The 19,534-nt window shown below is 39.0% G+C and overlaps 2 protein-coding genes across 5 annotated transcripts in view; one reads left to right on the forward strand and one right to left on the reverse strand.

The window, feature by feature from the left end:
• Positions 1-16,784, forward strand: part of LOC120535797 (serine/threonine kinase-like domain-containing protein STKLD1) — a 51,075-nt gene extending 34,291 nt beyond the window's left edge. For both annotated transcript variants that reach the window (XM_039763873.1, XM_039763874.1), the window contains 3 exons: positions 3,965-4,105; positions 4,306-4,385; positions 16,705-16,784. In XM_039763873.1, coding sequence (XP_039619807.1) covers positions 3,965-4,105; positions 4,306-4,385; positions 16,705-16,752 — 269 coding nt within the window. In that variant the 3' untranslated portion in view covers positions 16,753-16,784. The remainder of the gene's footprint in view (positions 1-3,964; positions 4,106-4,305; positions 4,386-16,704) is intronic.
• Positions 16,785-16,852: 68 nt separating this feature from the next.
• Positions 16,853-19,534, reverse strand: part of rexo4 (REX4 homolog, 3'-5' exonuclease) — a 61,938-nt gene continuing 59,256 nt past the window's right edge. For all 3 annotated transcript variants that reach the window (XM_039763876.1, XM_039763875.1, XM_039763878.1), the window contains exon 9: positions 16,853-17,399. In XM_039763876.1, the coding sequence (XP_039619810.1) occupies positions 17,265-17,399 (135 nt within the window). In that variant the 3' untranslated portion in view covers positions 16,853-17,264. The remainder of the gene's footprint in view (positions 17,400-19,534) is intronic.

The following is a 19,534-nucleotide window of genomic DNA, read 5'->3' on the forward strand; positions in this document are numbered from 1 at the left end:
AATGTACTTGTAGAATGTGTTAAGGAAGTAAGCAAAGGTTTATCTGTTAAATGATGACCTTGTTTTCATGCCAGCTTTCCTGTCTGCCTGTCTATCAATGATTCTGCTTTCATGAGTTGCATCACACAGTACACTAAGTTATATATTATCAAGTTAGAATCTGTATTTGCAGTGTGTGGGGAACAGAAGTATCTACAGAAAACATATGCAGGCACAGGAATAAGTGCAACGTGAACTCAAAAAATGTGCTGATATAAATGTGTTATTTATTATTGGCTCTTTGTGTGATGTATCAGTCGAGTTACAAGCTAGAACTACAAAGAGCAATGCGGTGCTATAATCTGGTCAAAATCAGATATGCAGTGCCTTCAGAAAGTATTCAGACTCCTTCACTTTTACACATTTTGCTATGTTGTAGTCTCATGCTAACATCTTTTAAATAATTTTTTTCTCTAATCAAACAACACTCAATTCCCCAGAATGACAAAGCAAAAATAGGATTTTAGAAATTTTTGCACATTTATTAAAAAACCTTGACATTCAGACTTGTTACTCAGTACTTAGTTGAAGCCTTTTAACAGTGTTCATGGATTCTTCTTACATATGATGTGACAAGCTTCACACAACTTTATTAGGGGATTTCCTGCCATTCTTCTGTGCAGATGCTGTCAGACTCTGTAAGACTGGATAAATGCCATCACTGAACTGGTATGGCCTGCTCTCTCAAATGGGTTTAAGTCTAGGCTCTGGCTGGGCTACTCAAGAACATTCCTGTGTTGCCTCTGCTTTGTGTTTAGGGTCATTGGAAGGTTAACTTTAGGCCCACATTAACAGTCCAGACCACTCTGGAGCAGGTTTTTCATTACAGATATTTCTGTATTTTGCTCCATTCAGTTTTCAGTCCCTGCTGCCAAAAAACAACCCCAAAGAATGCTGCTGCCACCATAGTGCTTCATCATTGTAATGGTATTGAGCAGATGTTCAGTGGTGCCTGATTTCCTTCAGACGTGATGCTTAGAACTGAGACTAGACAGTCCCACCTTGATTTTGCCAGACAAGAGAATCTTGTTTCTCATAGTCTGAGAGTATTTTAGGGGCCTTTTTGCAAACTTCAAGTTGTCTGGGAACTCTGCCATAAAGCTCAGCTTAGTGGAGTATTGCAGTGGTGGTTATCCTTCTGAAATTTTCTCCCATCTCCACACAGGTTCTCTGGAGCTCAGCCAGAGTGACCATTGAGTTCTTGGTCACCTCTTCTACCAAGGTCCTTCACCCCTGATTGCTTAGTTTGGCCAGGCAGCCAGCTGTAGAAAGTCATGGTTGTTCCAAACTTCTTTCATTTAAGAATTATTAAGACCACTATGGGAACCTTCAGTGCTGCAGAAATATTCTGTAGCCTTCCACAACCGGCTTCCTGGCTTGTTCTTTTAGATCTGATACAGATGTGTAGCTCGTGGCTCTTCTATAGACATGTGTGTGCATTTCCTAATCATGACAATCAATTGAACTGACCACAGGCAGACACCAGAATAGGTGCAGAAACATCTCAACGATAATCAGTAGAACGGGATGCGCCTGTACCAGATTTTAATTGTCGTAGTAGTGTCGGTATGATATTTCACTTTATATATATATATATATATATATATATATATATATATATATATATATATATATATATATATATATATATATATATATATATAATTATAAAATAGTTTTGCTATTCTTTGGTATTGTGTGCTGTTTGATAAGGGGAAAAATTTGTTTAAATGTGGCATGGTAGTGCAGTGGGTAGCACTGCTTCCTCGCAGTTAGGAGACCCGGATTTGCTTCCCAGGTCCTCCCTGTGTGGAGTTTGCATGTTCTCCCAATGTCTGCGTGGGTTTCCTCCAGGTGTTCCGGTTTCCTCCCACAGTCCAAAGACATGCAGGTTAGGTGCATTGGCGATCCTAAAATTGTCCCCAATGTATGCTTGGTGTGTGTGTGTGTGCATGCACCGCGGTGGGCTGGCGCTCAGCCTGGGGTTTGTTTCTTGCCTTGTGCCCTGTGTTAGCTGGGATTGGCTCCAGCAGACCCCCATGACCCTGTAGTTAGGATATAGCAGGTTGGATAATGGATGGATGAGTTTAAATTATTTTAGCCAAAGGCTGCAACATAACAAAATGTGAAGTGGAAGAAACTCTAATACATGTACAAAAAATGCATATGGATTGGGGTGGGGGGGAGAGGGGGATTATGGATTGAAAGAACTAGGACTCGAATGTAACCTCCTGAAACGTGTCTGCCATGGATAAGACATCACTGCTATAACAATACGCTCCTAAATTTCTTTTTGTTTTATTCTTATTCAATTATACCTTTATGGAAGAGAGAGAGAGAGAGAGAGAGAGAGAGAGAGAGAGAGAGAGAGAGAGAGAGAATGGATGCCATCGCTACCACATTTGTCCCTATCTGTACTTTTAATATATGGTTAATTTACATATCTAAATATATAGCCTCTTTCATGTACAAAATCTGGGTCATGAGAGAAATGTAACGGGATTCACTATTTGACATATCTGAGGACATCCTGTTAATTTCCACTCATTTCCCAGGTTGACATTATTCACATGTGACAGTCTTATATAAGGGGGGAGAGATCAGGAAATGGCAGAAGAGGTCTGCATACCTCAATGCCACACTTCTTTTTGCCTTTTTCCAAAGGAAAATGAATGGGTGAGTAGTAGTAGTTAAATGTTGCATTTGTTCTTTTACTATTTTCCAAACATGTACATTTTTTTGCAGGATGTGTTTAAATCACAAACATGCGTCTGAAACATCAAACGATGAGAAATGGGCAAATATTGTTTGGAAAATAGCCTTAGACTTAAATATTTATAATGGGCTTTTGTTACATCGTCAGTAATCAAAGCCATTCTGCTAAACTGCGGTTTATGCACTGCACACAAAACAAGCACAAATGCCAGAACAAAATTGGCAAAGCTGTTTGTTTTGCCTTACAGCTCCAGACTCCTGAGCAATGTTGGCGTCAGTTAACACATTATGTCTTCATCAGTTGTACTCCCTCTTCTTAAAACCATGCATATTAAACTATTGGTCTCTAATAAAATGACTCTGTATGTGGGTATGTACTTCTTTGGACTTGTGCTCCTGGCCTCTAGTGGTGTCTGTTTAATGTGTAATGGTTTAAGATTAGGCCGACCTGTGAGTTCAAACAGATCTGACAATGATTAGGAAAGATTTTGTAACTTAAAATGCTAAGAAATCACAAAAAGGATAGTTCATATTTTACAGCTTTGTCTGCTTAAACATATAGATTACATGCCGAGGGGTCAAGCCCCACCCTGTTAAAGCTGATTTGTACTTCTGTGTCATGCCTACGGCGTAGCTATGTGCGCAGGCTATGCCATCTAAAGCAGTTTATACTTCTGTGTCACGCTGTGCCACAGGCACATGCCTGAACATTAGTTGGCTGGTGTTTGTAGTACACAAGAAAAGCGAATGATCCATTAAAATGCAGGCATATCTGCCCTCCAGAATCACCACTCCTCTTGCTACTTATTTTCTTTTGTAGGTAAATGTATTTGTCCTTTATATTTTTCCACTTTTTCTGTAATTCGCCAACTTCTAAACCAGAAGACGAATGGTCTTTGTGTAGACTTCACATCCATACGACATGTAGTCACATTTTTGAAGAGATATGTGTCAGACTACATTGTATGTGACGTGAACTCTGACGTATCTACAGTGTAGGCTCGACACATAAGTATCAATCAAACATTATGGTTCATGGTGTCAGTTTATGAAGCTACTGCTCAAAATACAGCCAGAGGCTCTTGTAATGACACTTTTGCTGAGTCATTGTAAATACTAAATGTCCTCCTCATTCTGTTAATTTCATACACATACCGTGTATGTGGTCTGGTTAAGACACAAGTCCCATAACTACATTCATTTTTTTCAGAATTGTCTGCAGCACACATACTACTGTGCATTGATGGCAGCAGCGGGGCTCAATTGCTTAAAGAAATATACACGAACCACAGTGATGATCCTGAAGTAGTCGAGAACGTCTGCTCTGTGCTCAATGAGATATGTCAATATGGTGAGCAACCTGAAGTGCAGATCATGCACAGTGAAACCACCTTTAGAATATGTGATGTTATAGATCTGCATCCAATTATACTGAAATATCTCCTTTATTCACATAAAAGGAATATTTAAGTCTTAATTTCATGAACAAGTACAAAGAATAGTAACTTTCTCCCACATCATGTTGATGTGTTATACTTCTTTCTCATCCAGGTGACTTGGCAATGGAGTTAGCAGCACAAAAGTTCAAGACAATGCTTAATGAGATCAAAGAAAAGTTTGCATCAAACAAGGTAAAACTTTATCTCTTAAATATGATAACTGCTAGCACATACAAAGCAATCAGTACATATTATACTCATTTGCCGCCCTATGTCATTGTCCCAGCATCCATTGAGATTGATTAACTTCACTCCTACTGATATGGAGTGTTACTTACTAGAGCTGTTAAAGGTGACAAAAACGTCTGACTTCTATCAATCAATCATAGCATAACATAACAATCTCATACTAGCTTAACCCAATTTAGGGTTGTAGGAGGAGGAGGCCTGTTTCAGCGGCGCCAGGCATGAAGCAGGAAACACCCTGGAGTGCCAGTCCACAGCAGGTCTTACTCATTCCAGGCTGAACTGGAGTCACCAGTCAATTTAACATGCACCTCTTCTTCGAGGAAAAGTTTGTTCAGCATACTTTTTACATACATAGGACCTATTATTTATGTCATTTGTTAGTAGTACAAGGGTGTTGTACTGTGTTAGCCATTATGAATGTATTGCAAAGTCAAGCAAAATGACACATTTTACTGGCTAACGAAAAAGATTACAACATGAAAGCTTTCGAGGCAACTCAGGCCCCTTCTTCAGGCAAGATGTCATCAAATCATGTAATCAGGTCATTAGACGGAGACTTACCATGAGATTCTTTCAAGTCACTCCCTACTTACAACTTTTTTCAAACAAGATCACGGTCATCAGGTGCATTCCGACACTTAACCTGGACAGACACCAATCCATTAAAGGGCTTACTTATGAACACACACACACTTACGAAGATCCAGTTTAGAATCACCCAATCATCTAAATATGGCAGAGAGAAATAATGAAGTCAAACAAATGAACGCGTAAATTGTCGATTGGTTAAACGTCAAATTGATTAAATGCGTATCAAAAGACTATGCTGAAATAGTTGGTGGTGATCGTGCAGAACATAAAAACATCAATTTACAATATCCCATAGAAAATCTACAAGTGTTAACACCTTCCGGTCTTCCACAGGCCGAATTACTGTTGAAAGAAGGATGTATTGTGATGTTATTGCATAATTTCTGTATGAGTGATGGGCTATGCAATGGAACAGGATTAGTTGTATTAAAAATTAGTCAAACAATTCTAACATGTAAAATTTTAACAGGCGACAAGAAAGGTAATGTAGTACATATTCCGCAAATAACATTAGACACAAAAGGAGATCTTGATATGCCATTTGTATTAAAACGTTTACAGTTTCCCGTGAGAATAGCTTTTGCTATGACAATTAACAAATCACATGGACAGCCATTCAAAAAAGTTGGTTTATTTATTAGAGAGAAAGAAACGAAATTCACTCACGGGCAGTCATACATTGTGTTGTCACAATGTAAATCCAAACTCGGAATCAAAATTCAATTTTCTTGAAGAAAAGTTAATTCCAAATATTATTTTAACTGAAGTTTTAAAGTAAAAGTGAAAATAATGCATATGTAACAATTCCCACGAAAATAACAATCTCTTTAAATTGTTTAACCAAACTCTGGGGTTGGCCAATGAATTGAGCAGTGGGCGGAGCCTCCTAGTATATAAAGATGCAGAGAATACACAAAACAGAAATCTATGCTAACTTGGTTTGCTTTCTGTCTGAAATATGTGACATCTGTTGCATGGGGGTTGACTAATGTGTACAGTGGGTACCCCATATTACCTACATTTCCTTAAAAGTATTATAGTGTTCCCAAATAGGCAAGTTATTTGCTTAATGTTGTCCAGTAAAATTTAAAAAAAAATTAAATAACTATGTCCAATATCAAACACAATAAATAAGATTAGTATCATGAGCTTTTAAACACTTAAGTAACAAGGTAAGACAAGGTGGGCATTGTCCAATTTTGTTAGGCTTTCAGTGGCACAAATAGACTCCTCTGTAAAAAAGAACAGACTTGAAAGAGATGAAGAAAGGCAGATAAAACATGTGTCGAGTATTCTTCAGTCTACCAGCATTTGGTCAGCATGCTTTATGAGTTTCATTTGGTAATTATATTATACTAGCAAAATACCCGCGCTTCGCAGCGAAGTCGTGTGTTAAAGAAGTTATGAAAAAGAAAAAGAAACATTTTAAAAATAACGTAACATGATTGTCAAAGTAATTGTTTTGTGTATTTGGCGGCAGCGTCACAAAGTTGTTTTCGTCTAGCTGCATCAGAAAATGTACCACGACATCTGACACGCCTCCTTTTTACTGTTTTCTCTTCATATCTATATACATATATACATATCTATATACATATCTACATATACACATATATATATATATATATACATACCTATCTAAATCATATATACACACACATACATACATACATACATACAGTGGGATGCAAAAGTTTGGGCAACCTTGTTAATAGTCATTATTTTCCTGTATAAATCGTTGGTTGTTACGATAAAAAATGTCAGTTAAATATATCATATAGGAGACACCCACAGTGATATTTGAGAAGTGAAATGAAGTTTATTGGATTTACAGAAAGTGTACAATAATAGTTCAAACAAAATCAGGCAGGTGCATAAATTTGGGCACCACAAAAAAGAAATGAAATCAATATTTAGTAGATCCGCCTTTTGCAGAAATTACAGCCTCTAAATGCTTCCTGTAGGTTCCAATGAGAGTCTGGATTGTGGTTGAAGGTATTTTGGACCATTCCTCTTTACAAAACATCTCTTGTTCATTCAGGTTTGATGGCTTCCGAGCATGGACAGCTCTCTTTAACTCACACCACAGATTTTCAATTATATTCAGGTCTGGGGACTGAGATGGCCATTCCAGAAGTTGTACTTGTTCCTCTGCATGAATGCCTTAGTGGATTTTGAGCAGTGTTTTGGGTCGTTGTCTTGTTGAAAGATCCAGCCCCGGCCCAGCTTCAGCTTTGTCACTGATTCCTGGACATTGGTCTCTAGAATCTGCTGATACTGAGTGGAATCCATGTGTCCCTCAACTTTGACAAGATTCCCAGTCCCTGCACTGGCCACACAGCCCCACAGCATGATGGAACCACCACCATATTTTACTGTAGGTAGCAGGTGTTTTTCTTGGAATGCTGTGTTCTTTTTCCTCCATGCATAACGCCCTTGTTATGCCCAAATAACTCAATTTTAGTTTCATCAGTCCACAGCACCTTATTCCAAAATGAAGCTGGCTTGTCCAAATGTGCTTGAGCATACCTCAAGCGGCTGTTTGTGCTGTGGGGAGAAAAGGCTTCCTCTGCATCACTCTCGCATACAGCATCTCCTTGTGTAAAGTGCGCTGAATGGTTGAGCGATGCACAGTGACTCCATCTGCTGCAAGATGATGTTGTAGGTCTTTGGTGCTGGTCTGTGGGTTGACTCTGACTGTTCTCACCATTCGTCGCTTCTGTCTATCTGAAATCTTTCTTGGTCTGCCACTTCGAGCCTTAACTTGAACTGAGCCTGTGGTCTTCCATTTCCTCAATATGTTCCTAACTGTGGAAACAGACAGCTTAAATCTCTGGGACAGCTTTCTGTATCCTTCTCCTAAACCATGAAGGTGAACAATCTTTGTCTTCAGGTCATTTGAGAGTTGTTTTGTGACCCCCATGTTGCTACTCTTCAGAGAAAATTAAAGGAGGAGGGAAACTTACAATTGACCCCCTTAAATACTCTTTCTCATTATAGGATTCACCTGTGTATGTAGGTCAGGGGTCACTGAGCTTACCAAGCCAATTTGAGTTCCAATAATTAGTTCTAAAAGTTTTGGAATCAATAAAATGACAACGGTGCCCAAATTTATGCACCTGCCTGATTTTGTTTGAACAATTATTGCACACTTTCTGTAAATCCAATAAACTTCATTTCACTTCTCAAATATCACTGTGTGTGTCTCCTATATGATATATTTAACTGACATTTTTTATCGTAACAACCAACGATTTATACAAGAAAATAATGACTATTAACAAGGTTGCCCAAACATTTGCATCCCACTGTACACACACACAAATTATATATATATATATGTGTGTGTGTGTGTATATATATAATGTAGATAGGTGTGTGTGTGTATATATTTATGCAAGGGAAAAATAATAAAATATAGTCTATTAAGTTATTAAACAGTAAAACATTAACGTTTTAAGAAGTACAGGTACATTGAGCACTACTGGGGTGGTTTCGGGAAAACTACATTTTAAAGACTGTGTAACACAACAGGTAAGTAGTACTAACAGCAGCTAAAATGTATATGGATCATCTCTCGGTAGTAGATCCCTTTTGAAAGGCGCTACATGACGGCTGTGGTATAGAAATTACATTTTCTATGTGAACGTTCAAATTTCTGCCTCTGGTAATGTGCCTTACCGGCATTACCAGCAATTAAAGAAAATTAGTTTTGTGTCCTCTGCAGTAATAAGAGAGAAAGGCCATGTAGGTTTGGATTTTTTTTTCTCCCTAAATAATAAAAACCATCATTTAAAAACTGCATTTTGTGTTTACTTGTGTTATATTTGACTAATGGTTAAATGTGTTTGATGATCAGAAACATTTTGTGTGACAAACATGCAAAAGAATAAGAAATCAGGAAGGGGGCAAATAGTTTTTCACACCACTGTATATGTGCACAAAACCACGCTTTTATCAAGGCTTTTGTCGGGTAGTCTTTTGAAATGAAATTTTCCTCCAATCAGTCGTAGCAACGCGCTTTCTTTTTGTAGCTCTGATGTGTACATCAATGTAATCGGTGTACCAGGAAATCATGCATTGACAGAAGTTCCCCTTTGCTTGGAATGCAAAGTGTGATTAAATGCATTATTTTTTAACGCGTTATGGAGCACATGCATCGAAACTTCTCAGCTGTGCTTGTGCTAAGAAAAGGAAACATTTTAAAAATAACGTAACACGATTGTCAATGTAACCTTTTGTAAGTAGTGCCTGGAGGATTCAGAGTGTGGAAAAACTGTAGAGACAGCGTGTGTATTAACTTGTGGATTTTTCTGTGAGTATTTGGTGGCAGCGTCACAAAGTTGGTTCCTCAAGACTGCGTTAGCTACGGAGCTCAGCTCACAGCGAAATGAGGTGAATGGGAGGGGAGAAGATGACGTGACTCTCCCACCCGCCTTAACTGTCAATCCCCCCCATAAAGACAGTCTCTCGGAATTTGCATAAGCACAGCCCTTCACCAGTAATTTTAACTTAGTTACAAAGTGATCAAAACTCTTGTTTATATCCTGCGTCCTCTCATTAAACTTGTATCCCGCATTAGCCGTGGGCATGACAAACGCCAGCGGCAGCCTGTCTATGAACTTAATTTAAACTTTAGGTTTACACCGTGCTTTGTTTCCGAAGTAGCTGTACTCATGAATATGGTTGTATGTGTGACTCGCTCGCTTCTTATTGTTTCGCTGCCTTCTCAATTGTATAATGCATGTTTTCTTCAGCGCTTTTTGGAGCTCTTCCTTGTTTTCTACGTACTGCGTTGACAGTCAGTTCACGTGATTACGTGGGAGGCGTGATGATGTCACACGAAACTCCGCTCCCCACGGCCATCGAGCTCAACTCCATAACATTATATGGAGAAAAATAGGTTCCAGTTATGACCATTACGCGTAGAATTTCTAAATGAAACCTGCCCAACTTTTGTAAGTAAGCTGTAAGGAATGAGCCTGCCAAATTTCAGCCTTCCACCCACACGGGAAGTTGGAGAATTAGTGATGAGTCAGTGAGTGAGCGAGTGAGTCAGTGAGGGCTTTGCCTTTTATTAGTATAGATTACTAGCAAAATACCCACGCTTAGCAGCGGAGAAGTAGTGTGTTAAAGAAGTTATGAAAAAGAAAACATTTTAAAAATAACGTAACATGATTGTCAATGTAATTGTTTTGTGAGTGTTATGAGTGTTGCTGTCATCAAGGATTTGATTATCATTATTTCTTTCAATCAGGTTCGTATTTGGAGGATGTGTTGGTTTCAACTTATATTCCGTGTTTGTCAATCGTTGTAAAGATAACAGGTTTCATTCATCGAAGTGTTCACTACCCAAATCGGTACTTGTGAATCTAAGATGTTTAACAGGCATTCCCGGTATTAAGTTGTGGATTTGCCTGCGAATATTTAGCGGCAGCGTGTCTATGAATTTAATTGAAACTTAAGTTTTACACCTTGCTTTCCTATTGATATGTCTACAAAGGCTTTTTCAGATTCAGAGGGTTATTCCTTTCTTACTGCATCAATAAACAGCTAATCTTCCTCTTTATCTTAGACATCACACACTGCATGCATGGGTTTACCTTTCCCAGTCCTGCAAACTTTAGCGAAGTGGTTCAATTTACCACATTTTTTACACTGTCTTCCTTTAGCTGGACATTGACTTTTTCCACCGTGTGCTTTGTTTCCGCAGTACCTGCACTTATGAATATGCTTGTATGCGTCACTCGCTTCATATTCTTTTGCTGCCTTCTCAATTGTGTAATGTGTTTTTTGTTCAGCGCTGTTTGGAGCTCTTGCTTTTTGTGTGCGTACTGCGTTCACAGTCAGTTCATGTGAGCCACTTGGAGTACATGCATCGAAGGTTCTCAGCTGTGCTTGTGCTATCTCGTGCGATCTTGCGATGTCCACAGCTTTATTTAATGTTAGCTCAGACCCAGCACTTAAAAGTTTCTCTCGCACTTTCGCTGAGTTTGTGCCAAACACTATTCTATCCCTGACCATCTCATCTTTGTTTGCATAAGCACAGTCCTTCACCAGCAATTTTAACTCCGTTACAAGTGATCAAAAGTCTCGTTTATACCCTGCGTCTTCTCATTAAACTTGTATCTGGCAAATATCTCGTGCGATCTTGCGATGTCCATGGCTTTATTTAATGTTAGCTCAGACCCGGCACTTAAAAGTTCCTCTCGCACTTTCGCTGAGTTTGTGCCAAACACTATTCTATCCATGACCATCTTATCTTCGTTTGCACTGTCTTTCTTTAGCTGGACATTGACTTTTTCCACCGTACGCTTTGTTTCCGCAGTAATTGCACTTATGAATATGCTTGTATGCGTCACTCGCTTCATATTCTTTTGCTGCCTTCTCAATTGTGTAATGTGTTTTTTGTTCAGCGCTGTTTGGAGCTCTTGCTTTTTGTGTGCGTACTGCGTTCACAGTCAGTTCATGTGAGCCACTTGGAGTACATGCATCGAAGGTTCTCAGCTGTGCTTGTGCTATCTCGTGCGATCTTGCGATGTCCACAGCTTTATTTAATGTTAGCTCAGACCCAGCACTTAAAAGTTTCTCTCGCACTTTCGCTGAGTTTGTGCCAAACACTATTCTATCCCTGACCATCTCATCTTTGTTTGCATAAGCACAGTCCTTCACCAGCAATTTTAACTCCGTTACAAGTGATCAAAAGTCTCGTTTATACCCTGCGTCTTCTCATTAAACTTGTATCTGGCAAATATCTCGTGCGATCTTGCGATGTCCATGGCTTTATTTAATGTTAGCTCAGACCCGGCACTTAAAAGTTCCTCTCGCACTTTCGCTGAGTTTGTGCCAAACACTATTCTATCCATGACCATCTTATCTTCGTTTGCACTGTCTTTCTTTAGCTGGACATTGACTTTTTCCACCGTACGCTTTGTTTCCGCAGTAATTGCACTTATGAATATGCTTGTATGCGTCACTCGCTTCATATTCTTTTGCTGCCTTCTCAATTGTGTAATGTGTTTTTTGTTCAGCGCTCTTTGGAGCTCTTTCTTTTTGTGTGCGTACTGCGTTCACAGTCAGTTCATGTGAGCCACTTGGAGTACATGCATCAGTAGCTGCACTTATGAATATGCTTGTGTGTGCCACTCACTTCATATTCTTTTGCTGCCTTCTCAATTGTGTAATGCATTTTTTGTTCAGCGCTCTTTGGAGCTTTTGCTTGTTCTCTGCGTACTGCGTTCACAGTCAGTTCACGTGAGCCGCTCAGAGTATATGCATCGAAGAAAGGGAATCAAGAGACGGAGCGACGGACGGCCTTATATGGACAGGCAGTCAATTACGTGGGAGGCGTGCTGATGGAGGACGCAACTCCGCCTCACACGGGAAGTTGGAGAATTAGTGATGAGTATGTCAGTGAGTGAGTGAGTGAGTGAGTCAGTGAGGGCTTTGCCTTTTATTAGTATAGATATTATATTATATTATGCAGTGATCCCTCGCTATATCACGCTTTGACTTTCGCCGCTTCACTCTATCGTGATTTTTTTCTCATACACGCTTATGTCACTACGCATGCGCTTTCTGAGAACTTTTATCTAAGCCCTACGATGGCTCCTAAACGTGCTGCTTTTTCTAAGCCTTCTGACAATAAAACTAAGCACCGGAGGAAGATGCTTACTATCCAGGAGAAGGTGAAACTCTGGGATATGATTAAAGATGGCAATACCCTACAAAAGCCTCCTCACGCATATGAAAAGACAGCGCCAGCAACTGCCTATCAAGATGTTCTTCAGCCGCGCACATCAAGATGTTCTTCAGCCGCGCACCCAGACACCCACTGCCTACTCCTAGTACTCATTCAGCGGAAGGAGACAACAACGCACCTGCTGAAGATACTGCACCACCTCTGAAGACTCTCCTGCTGAGGTTGTGCCTTCATAGGTTAGTGGTTGTGTGTAAGAACTGTGTGTGTTTGTGTGCAATTAAATGTACAGTACAATAATCTACTATATAAAAGCATTCGGGATTGTCCTTCCGTCCCGTGAGTGCAAAGCATAGCGGTATTCCACTTATTACAGACTTACTACTTGCGGCTTGAGGTACGAAACGACGCGATGTGAGCAGAGTTCTGGTGCTCTTATCGTTCCCTTGCTTTTATGCACGATGCGCTGGAAAAATAGACAAAATTATGTCTCTGGAAATAATTAATGTTGATGGAGTACAAATGCCTTACCGCGTAGTAAATATCAGGGGAGATGGTGCTTGCTTATTCTCATCTATAGCTTATTTAGTGCATGAAACTCCGTCTTTAGCGGTACAGATTCGGGCTGACATTGTACGACTTTGGACAGGCACTTGAGGGGATAAAAAAAAAACTTAGGTTTTCGGGAGATGTTATAAATGGGCACTTTGATGTTCTCATTCTCTACACTTACATGCCTGATGTACACATGGAGCACAAAAATTGAGGATAAAAGTCGGTCGCCTTAAAAGGCGAGTGCGCCTAGTAATATGATATTTGTAACGTCTAATATGTCTTATTTTCTCTTATTTTGTCTAATATATTGGGAAATACAAGTGTAATGGTGACTAAAGGGTGTTATTTCATGTCAAGAGGGCGCTGATAATGTTAAAAAATGTATTTAGAAGGTCGTAAACAGGTTTTCTATACTCTGCGAAAATATTTGATTTATAAATAAAGAATCCTACTTTGCGATGGTAGAGTCTGGAACGGATTAACCGTGATAGACGAAAGTTCACTGTATTATATTATACCAGTAACGGTGCACTGCACCATAATGTGCAGTGATTACACTTGACTTCAGCATTCCTAGTTTTCATACTCATTCTCTGTACGTTTAGCATTTGTTTGCTCAGAGGTTGATGCATTCGCTGCTTCCTAAGCAGCTCTTCTTTTCTCCACATTAGCAGCCCGCTTCTTCTCTTCTTTCGTTGGCATCTTTTCACGTTAAAACTGATTAAGTCAGTGTTTGTGTTGTAATTACTTAGTAAGTTTTCTTTAATTTTTCACTTAAGCTGTCTTTAACTGAACCCCTGAGCGAATTAAGCGAACTGATATTTCCCAAGTTCTGTGTTTATTTACTAATTAGTGGCTCTGACTCTAAAGTAGTTGCAGCCTTTGATTATTCTGTGTTGTTTGCAAGCGAAAGGAAAGCCTGGGTGTTTGATCTGCTTGTTTTAAATTGTCATTATTAAGATACAATGATGGGGGAATAACTGCACAGAGAAAGGGCAAAGTATAATGGGATCAACAAAAGAGAGTTAAGCATTTAAATCTATAGCAAAATCAGAAATATTTCTAAATGTCTTATAAATGTAAAAATCATGCTGCTATGCAAAAAAAAAAAAAAAATAAACCAGCTAATTAAATGAGCTCAGTGTTATCAGGTGTTGTCACTGATTAGGAATCCAGTTAGAACAAAAACCTGCAGCCACAGGGGTCTACCAGGACCAAGTTTGGGAAACACTGGTTTAGGGGAAGGCTACAAAAAGCTATCTCAGAGGTTTAAACTGTCAGTTTCAACTGTAAGAAATGTAATCAGGAAATGGAAGGCCACATTTGGCTTAATTTCTCATGACTTTCCACGTTTTCCAGGACCAGTATGAACCCTGTAGATTTATTTTCATAAACTGACATGCTTCTTTTTAGGTACTGAGGTATTCCAGGTTAATTTTGTTCTGTGTAAGCCATTAAGATACCTGGTGTCTAAACAGATCCCAAAATACACAATGTTACACTAGTCATTATACTTTATGTAAAGATGTATTGTTATAGGTGGCTTACAGCTACTTCCCTTACCAAATGACAAGTAAATGGGTTTTGAAATATCTTGTGGAAGTTCAATTACAGTATTAAATACACACCTCTGCAGTGGGTTGGCATCCCGCCTGGGGTTTATTTCCTGCCTTGTGCCCTGTGCTGGCTGCTATTGGCCCCCCGTGACCCTGTAGTTAGGATATAGCAGGTTGGATAATAGATGGAAATACACACCTTGTGTGAATAAACCTTGAGATCATCACATATTTTTATGTATGCTGATCACATGCATTTTTGCCATAACCCTTAATAGTGCCAACTAACAAAAGTTTGCTAATATGAATTACCTAATAATCGTACACAGAGGTTGATTTACTAAATATAGATTTTTGAATGGTAACATACAGTACATACGTATTAGTCTTAAGGTAAGATAAAGTCTATCTAGCCTATGACAATCAGATATTCTGATTACACTCGTTCTGTGCTCTTTTATAGTCTGCACTTTTCTCCTTGAAACTTCAAGATTACCGTAAGATTCTTTGTAAAACTCTAAAAATGTTTAAATAACTGAATTTAAAATGGTATGTGTCAATGTAAATGCTAGTGAAATAGTAACTTTCATTTCCAGTGAATATACACCAATCAGCCACAACATTAAAACTACTGAGAGGTGAAGTGAATAGCATTGATTACCTTATTACAATGGCACCTGTCAAAGGTTAGCTATATCAGGCAGCAAATGAACAGTCAGTGCTTGACGGTGATGTGTTGGAAGCAGGAGAAACAGGCAAGCGAAAGGATCGGAGTGACTCGGACAATGGCCAAATTGTGATGGCAAGATGACTGGGCCAGAGAATCTCCAAAACAGCAGGTCTTACAGGGTGTGTTCCTGGTACGTAGAGGTTAATAACTTCCAAAACTGATCCAAGGAAAGGCAACTGGTAAACTAGTGATTGGGTCATGGTTTCCCAATGATCTGCGCAAGGAGCAAAGGCTAGCTTGTCTGGTCCGATCCCACAAAAGAGCTACTGTAACACAAATTGCTGGAAAACTTTATGATGGCCATGTGTGAAAGGCATCAGAACACCCGGTGTATTCGCAGACCAGTCAGAATGCCTGTCCACTGCTGAAAGCACTTAACAATAGGCACAAGTGTCAGAACTGGATCATGGAGAAATGGAAGAAAGTGGCCTAGTCTGATGAGTCACATTTTCTTTTAGATTATGTGGACGGCTGTGTGTGTGTGTGTGTGTGTCCTTTACCTAGGGAAGAGGTAACATGATGCACTATGGGAAGAAGGCAAGCCGGCGGAGGCAGTGTGATGGTCTGGGCAATACTCTGCTAGGAAACCGTGGGTCCTGGCACTCATGTGGATGTTACTTTGACAAATACCACCTACCTAAAGATTGTTGCAGACCACGTACACCCTGTCACGGCCATTGTATTGCCTAATGGCAGTGGTTTCTTTCAGTAGGATAATTCACCCTACCACACTGCAAAGGTTCTTCAGGAATGGCTTGAGGAGCATGACAAAGAGTTCAAGGTGCTGACTTGGCTTCCAAATTTCCCAGATCTCAATCTGATCAAGTATCTGAGGCACGTGCTAGAAAAACAAGTCTGATCCATGGAGGCCCCACCTCACAACTTATAGAACTTGGTGGTCTTGTGGAGTCTATGCCTCGACGAGCCAAAGATGCTTTGGCAGGACCTACACACAATTAGGCAGGTGGTTTTAATGTTGTGGCTAATTCGCTTTATTACATGCTGCTTTACCTTTTTATTTACAACTCCCACAGTGTTTAAACTGCAATTTTTTACAGATGAAGCTCCCTTTTAAAAATTTGTGCACTTAATTGTCTTAAAAGGATGATTTTTTTTTTGCTTATTTAACAGGAAATCATAGACCTGGCAGAGGCAGCTGCTCTGAAAATGCAAGAGTAAAGAGAAGATTAACTATTCAGTGATTTTGTTTAGTTATTGTAGAATGTGAAACTTCCTTTTACTTTCATTATACACACTCTGAACATAAAAACACTGTAAATAAAATTTATTATTGTTTATTGTTTAAGGAGAGAAGCACACAATTATGACATTAAAAAAATATATATGTAAAAAATAGTATCAGCAGTCTTCAGTTTTTTCACAAATATAAATTTAATTAAAATTGTACAAAGCAGTATGGAATTGGCTTAACGCTACTTTTTTACAAACTGGTAAAAGAACCAGAAATGACAATTACACCTCCTTGACTGTCTCTTTGATATATTAATTTCCCATCCAAGATAACTAAGGAGAACATAGCACAGAAAACTGGGAACACCACACCTATCAGTTTTCTAGTCAAAAGATGACAGAGTCCAAGGCAAACTGATTGATAAGAAACACAACATATACTTCACAAGGAGATGTGGAATAGGCAACTTGTCCCGGAAATACAGAAGTGACCACATCTGTCAGGCCTCAATAAGCTGATCATCTTTGACTTTTGCCTTCTCCGACTTCTTGACTTTAAATCTTTCCCTAATTGCTGCTTCCCATTGTTTTCTCACCATTGTATAAAGTCTCATTGCTGCCTGGGCATCCTGTACCTAAACAACAAAACAAAACAATAGTAACAATGTAGTAATTATCTTGGACCACTCAGTAATTAACAGTTCAATCCAGCTACTCAATTTGTGAACCACAAAGCTTCACTGTGTCCTAGTTTTTATTAAACAGAGATGTTCCCTGTCTGGAGACTGGGGTGGGAAGCAGAGAGCTGCCCTTGTAGCTTCATGTTAGGGGCCCGCTTACTCACTTGGGTCATACGAATTCTCCTTTACCTCAACTCCTCCCTGTGTTAGGTTGTGAAACCGAGATAGGCAGACCCCTAAGCAATGTCTCAATGGTGACACCTCCCTGTACCCACTATTTCCAGGACAGGACTTGGCCTCAGCAACTTTGAATTGAATTAAGTAGATCTGATCATACACTGTTGGACTGGAATGTGGCATGGTTCCAGCCATCAGCAGCATCGTGTGACAGGCAACATTGTGTGACCAATCAAATACAATTTGCAGTGCTTTTTATGTCCCTCATCACAATGTCCATAACTACACTGTGTACGTGCATCTTCATTTTACCTATAGCCACCTAAAGTTTGCTTCCACATTAAGTATAAAGCCAACTTCAACCATGCCTATCACTTTAGTGGTTTAGAGTTTCACTACTCGAGATCCACATTTGGGCCAGCTCCTCAGATCACATTTGAAAAGGAAAAGGGTATTCCACCAAAATTACAACCATTCAGCTCTGACAAGTGATGTACAAATTTGTCATGCCAAAATCCTGTGATATTATGTTGTAAGTGCTTAGAGGACTTTCAATATTCAAAAAAGAATTACAAATTTCCAAGACGTATTATGCATTCAAAGTTTGGATATAAATGTGAAAGCCCTACTACGTGGGCCCAGGGGGAGCAACCACATCCAACAAAATCTGTGTTTTGACACTGCTGTCGTCAATACTAAAGATAATTGGCTTCTTTTGATCAATTTTACTTTATAAATATTAATGGATCCAGTATTCATAAAGTACAGTACCCCAGTGGAACATTCTTTGAAGTGTCTATTTTCTCCAAAATTCTATGGCAACAAGTATTTGTTTTCTATATTTGCAGAGACCTTTTCCAAATTTACGCCAGCTCTTAATTTAGAGATGCTTCGATCAGGTTTTTTTAGGGGCAATATAGATTTCATGTTACTAGAACTGGATGATTTTGTATTTGTTTCCATTTTTTTCTTATTTTACATTAAGCTCCTGCACAACCAGTCGTACAGAAGCCTTATGTTCCATATTAAAGTGGTACACTAGACTGCAAACCACAGGTGTTACATGTTCATTTTTTTTTTTCAACAAAATTTAATTAATTTCAATTCAATTCTGTTCAGTTACCATAAAAATAATAAAATAAATAAAATTCCTCTTAAAACAAACTTTTTTTAAACTAATAAAGCATGCACAAAATATTTACTAATAACATACATGCCATAAAAGAAAAGAAAATGCCTGTCAAGCCAAAACTCTAACAACATGTTTATAAGGAATTTATAAAGACGATACAATTCTAACATGCTTAATAAGTTTACTCCTAAAATCGACACATTAGGCTCATAAGCTAACAATCCTGATGTTTACTAAGCAGTGAGGGCAAATTTTTCTTTATCTTTTGCGTTCATTAAGGAATACTTATGGAGGGCTTTGAAGTCACCTCAGTTTATTTTTTTTATTACGCACCTCGTTACTCTTAGGTAAGAGAAAGCCACCACAAACTTGTCTTGAAGTCTACTTATGCAAGATGCCAAGCTTTTTGGGGTTCCCCCACCCCCTATTATTGGCTCTCTAAGCAGGAAAACACTCATTTGTAGGCCGTTTTTGGACCATACTTTGTGCAGGATAGTAATCCAATTGTATGCTCAACAAAAATGATGACGAGGACTTGAAATTGTGAATGCACCATCAACTGAAACCTGGAGGCTCACCTCCTAATGGGAGATGAAGTTTGAAAAAATGGAGACCAGTAATATAGGCATGTGGACTGTCCTTATGTTATTTTGAGGTTGTTCATCACAAATATGATATTTCTGATATTTTATTCTTTACTGGTGGTCCTAGGCATCAAGAAGCCACTTCCAAATGGTTAAAAATGACGAATTTCAAACATAAGCATGTGAATTATTGTTTT

Source organism: Polypterus senegalus, chromosome 9 (genome assembly GCF_016835505.1).
Source record: "Polypterus senegalus isolate Bchr_013 chromosome 9, ASM1683550v1, whole genome shotgun sequence".
NCBI lineage: Eukaryota > Metazoa > Chordata > Cladistia > Polypteriformes > Polypteridae > Polypterus > Polypterus senegalus.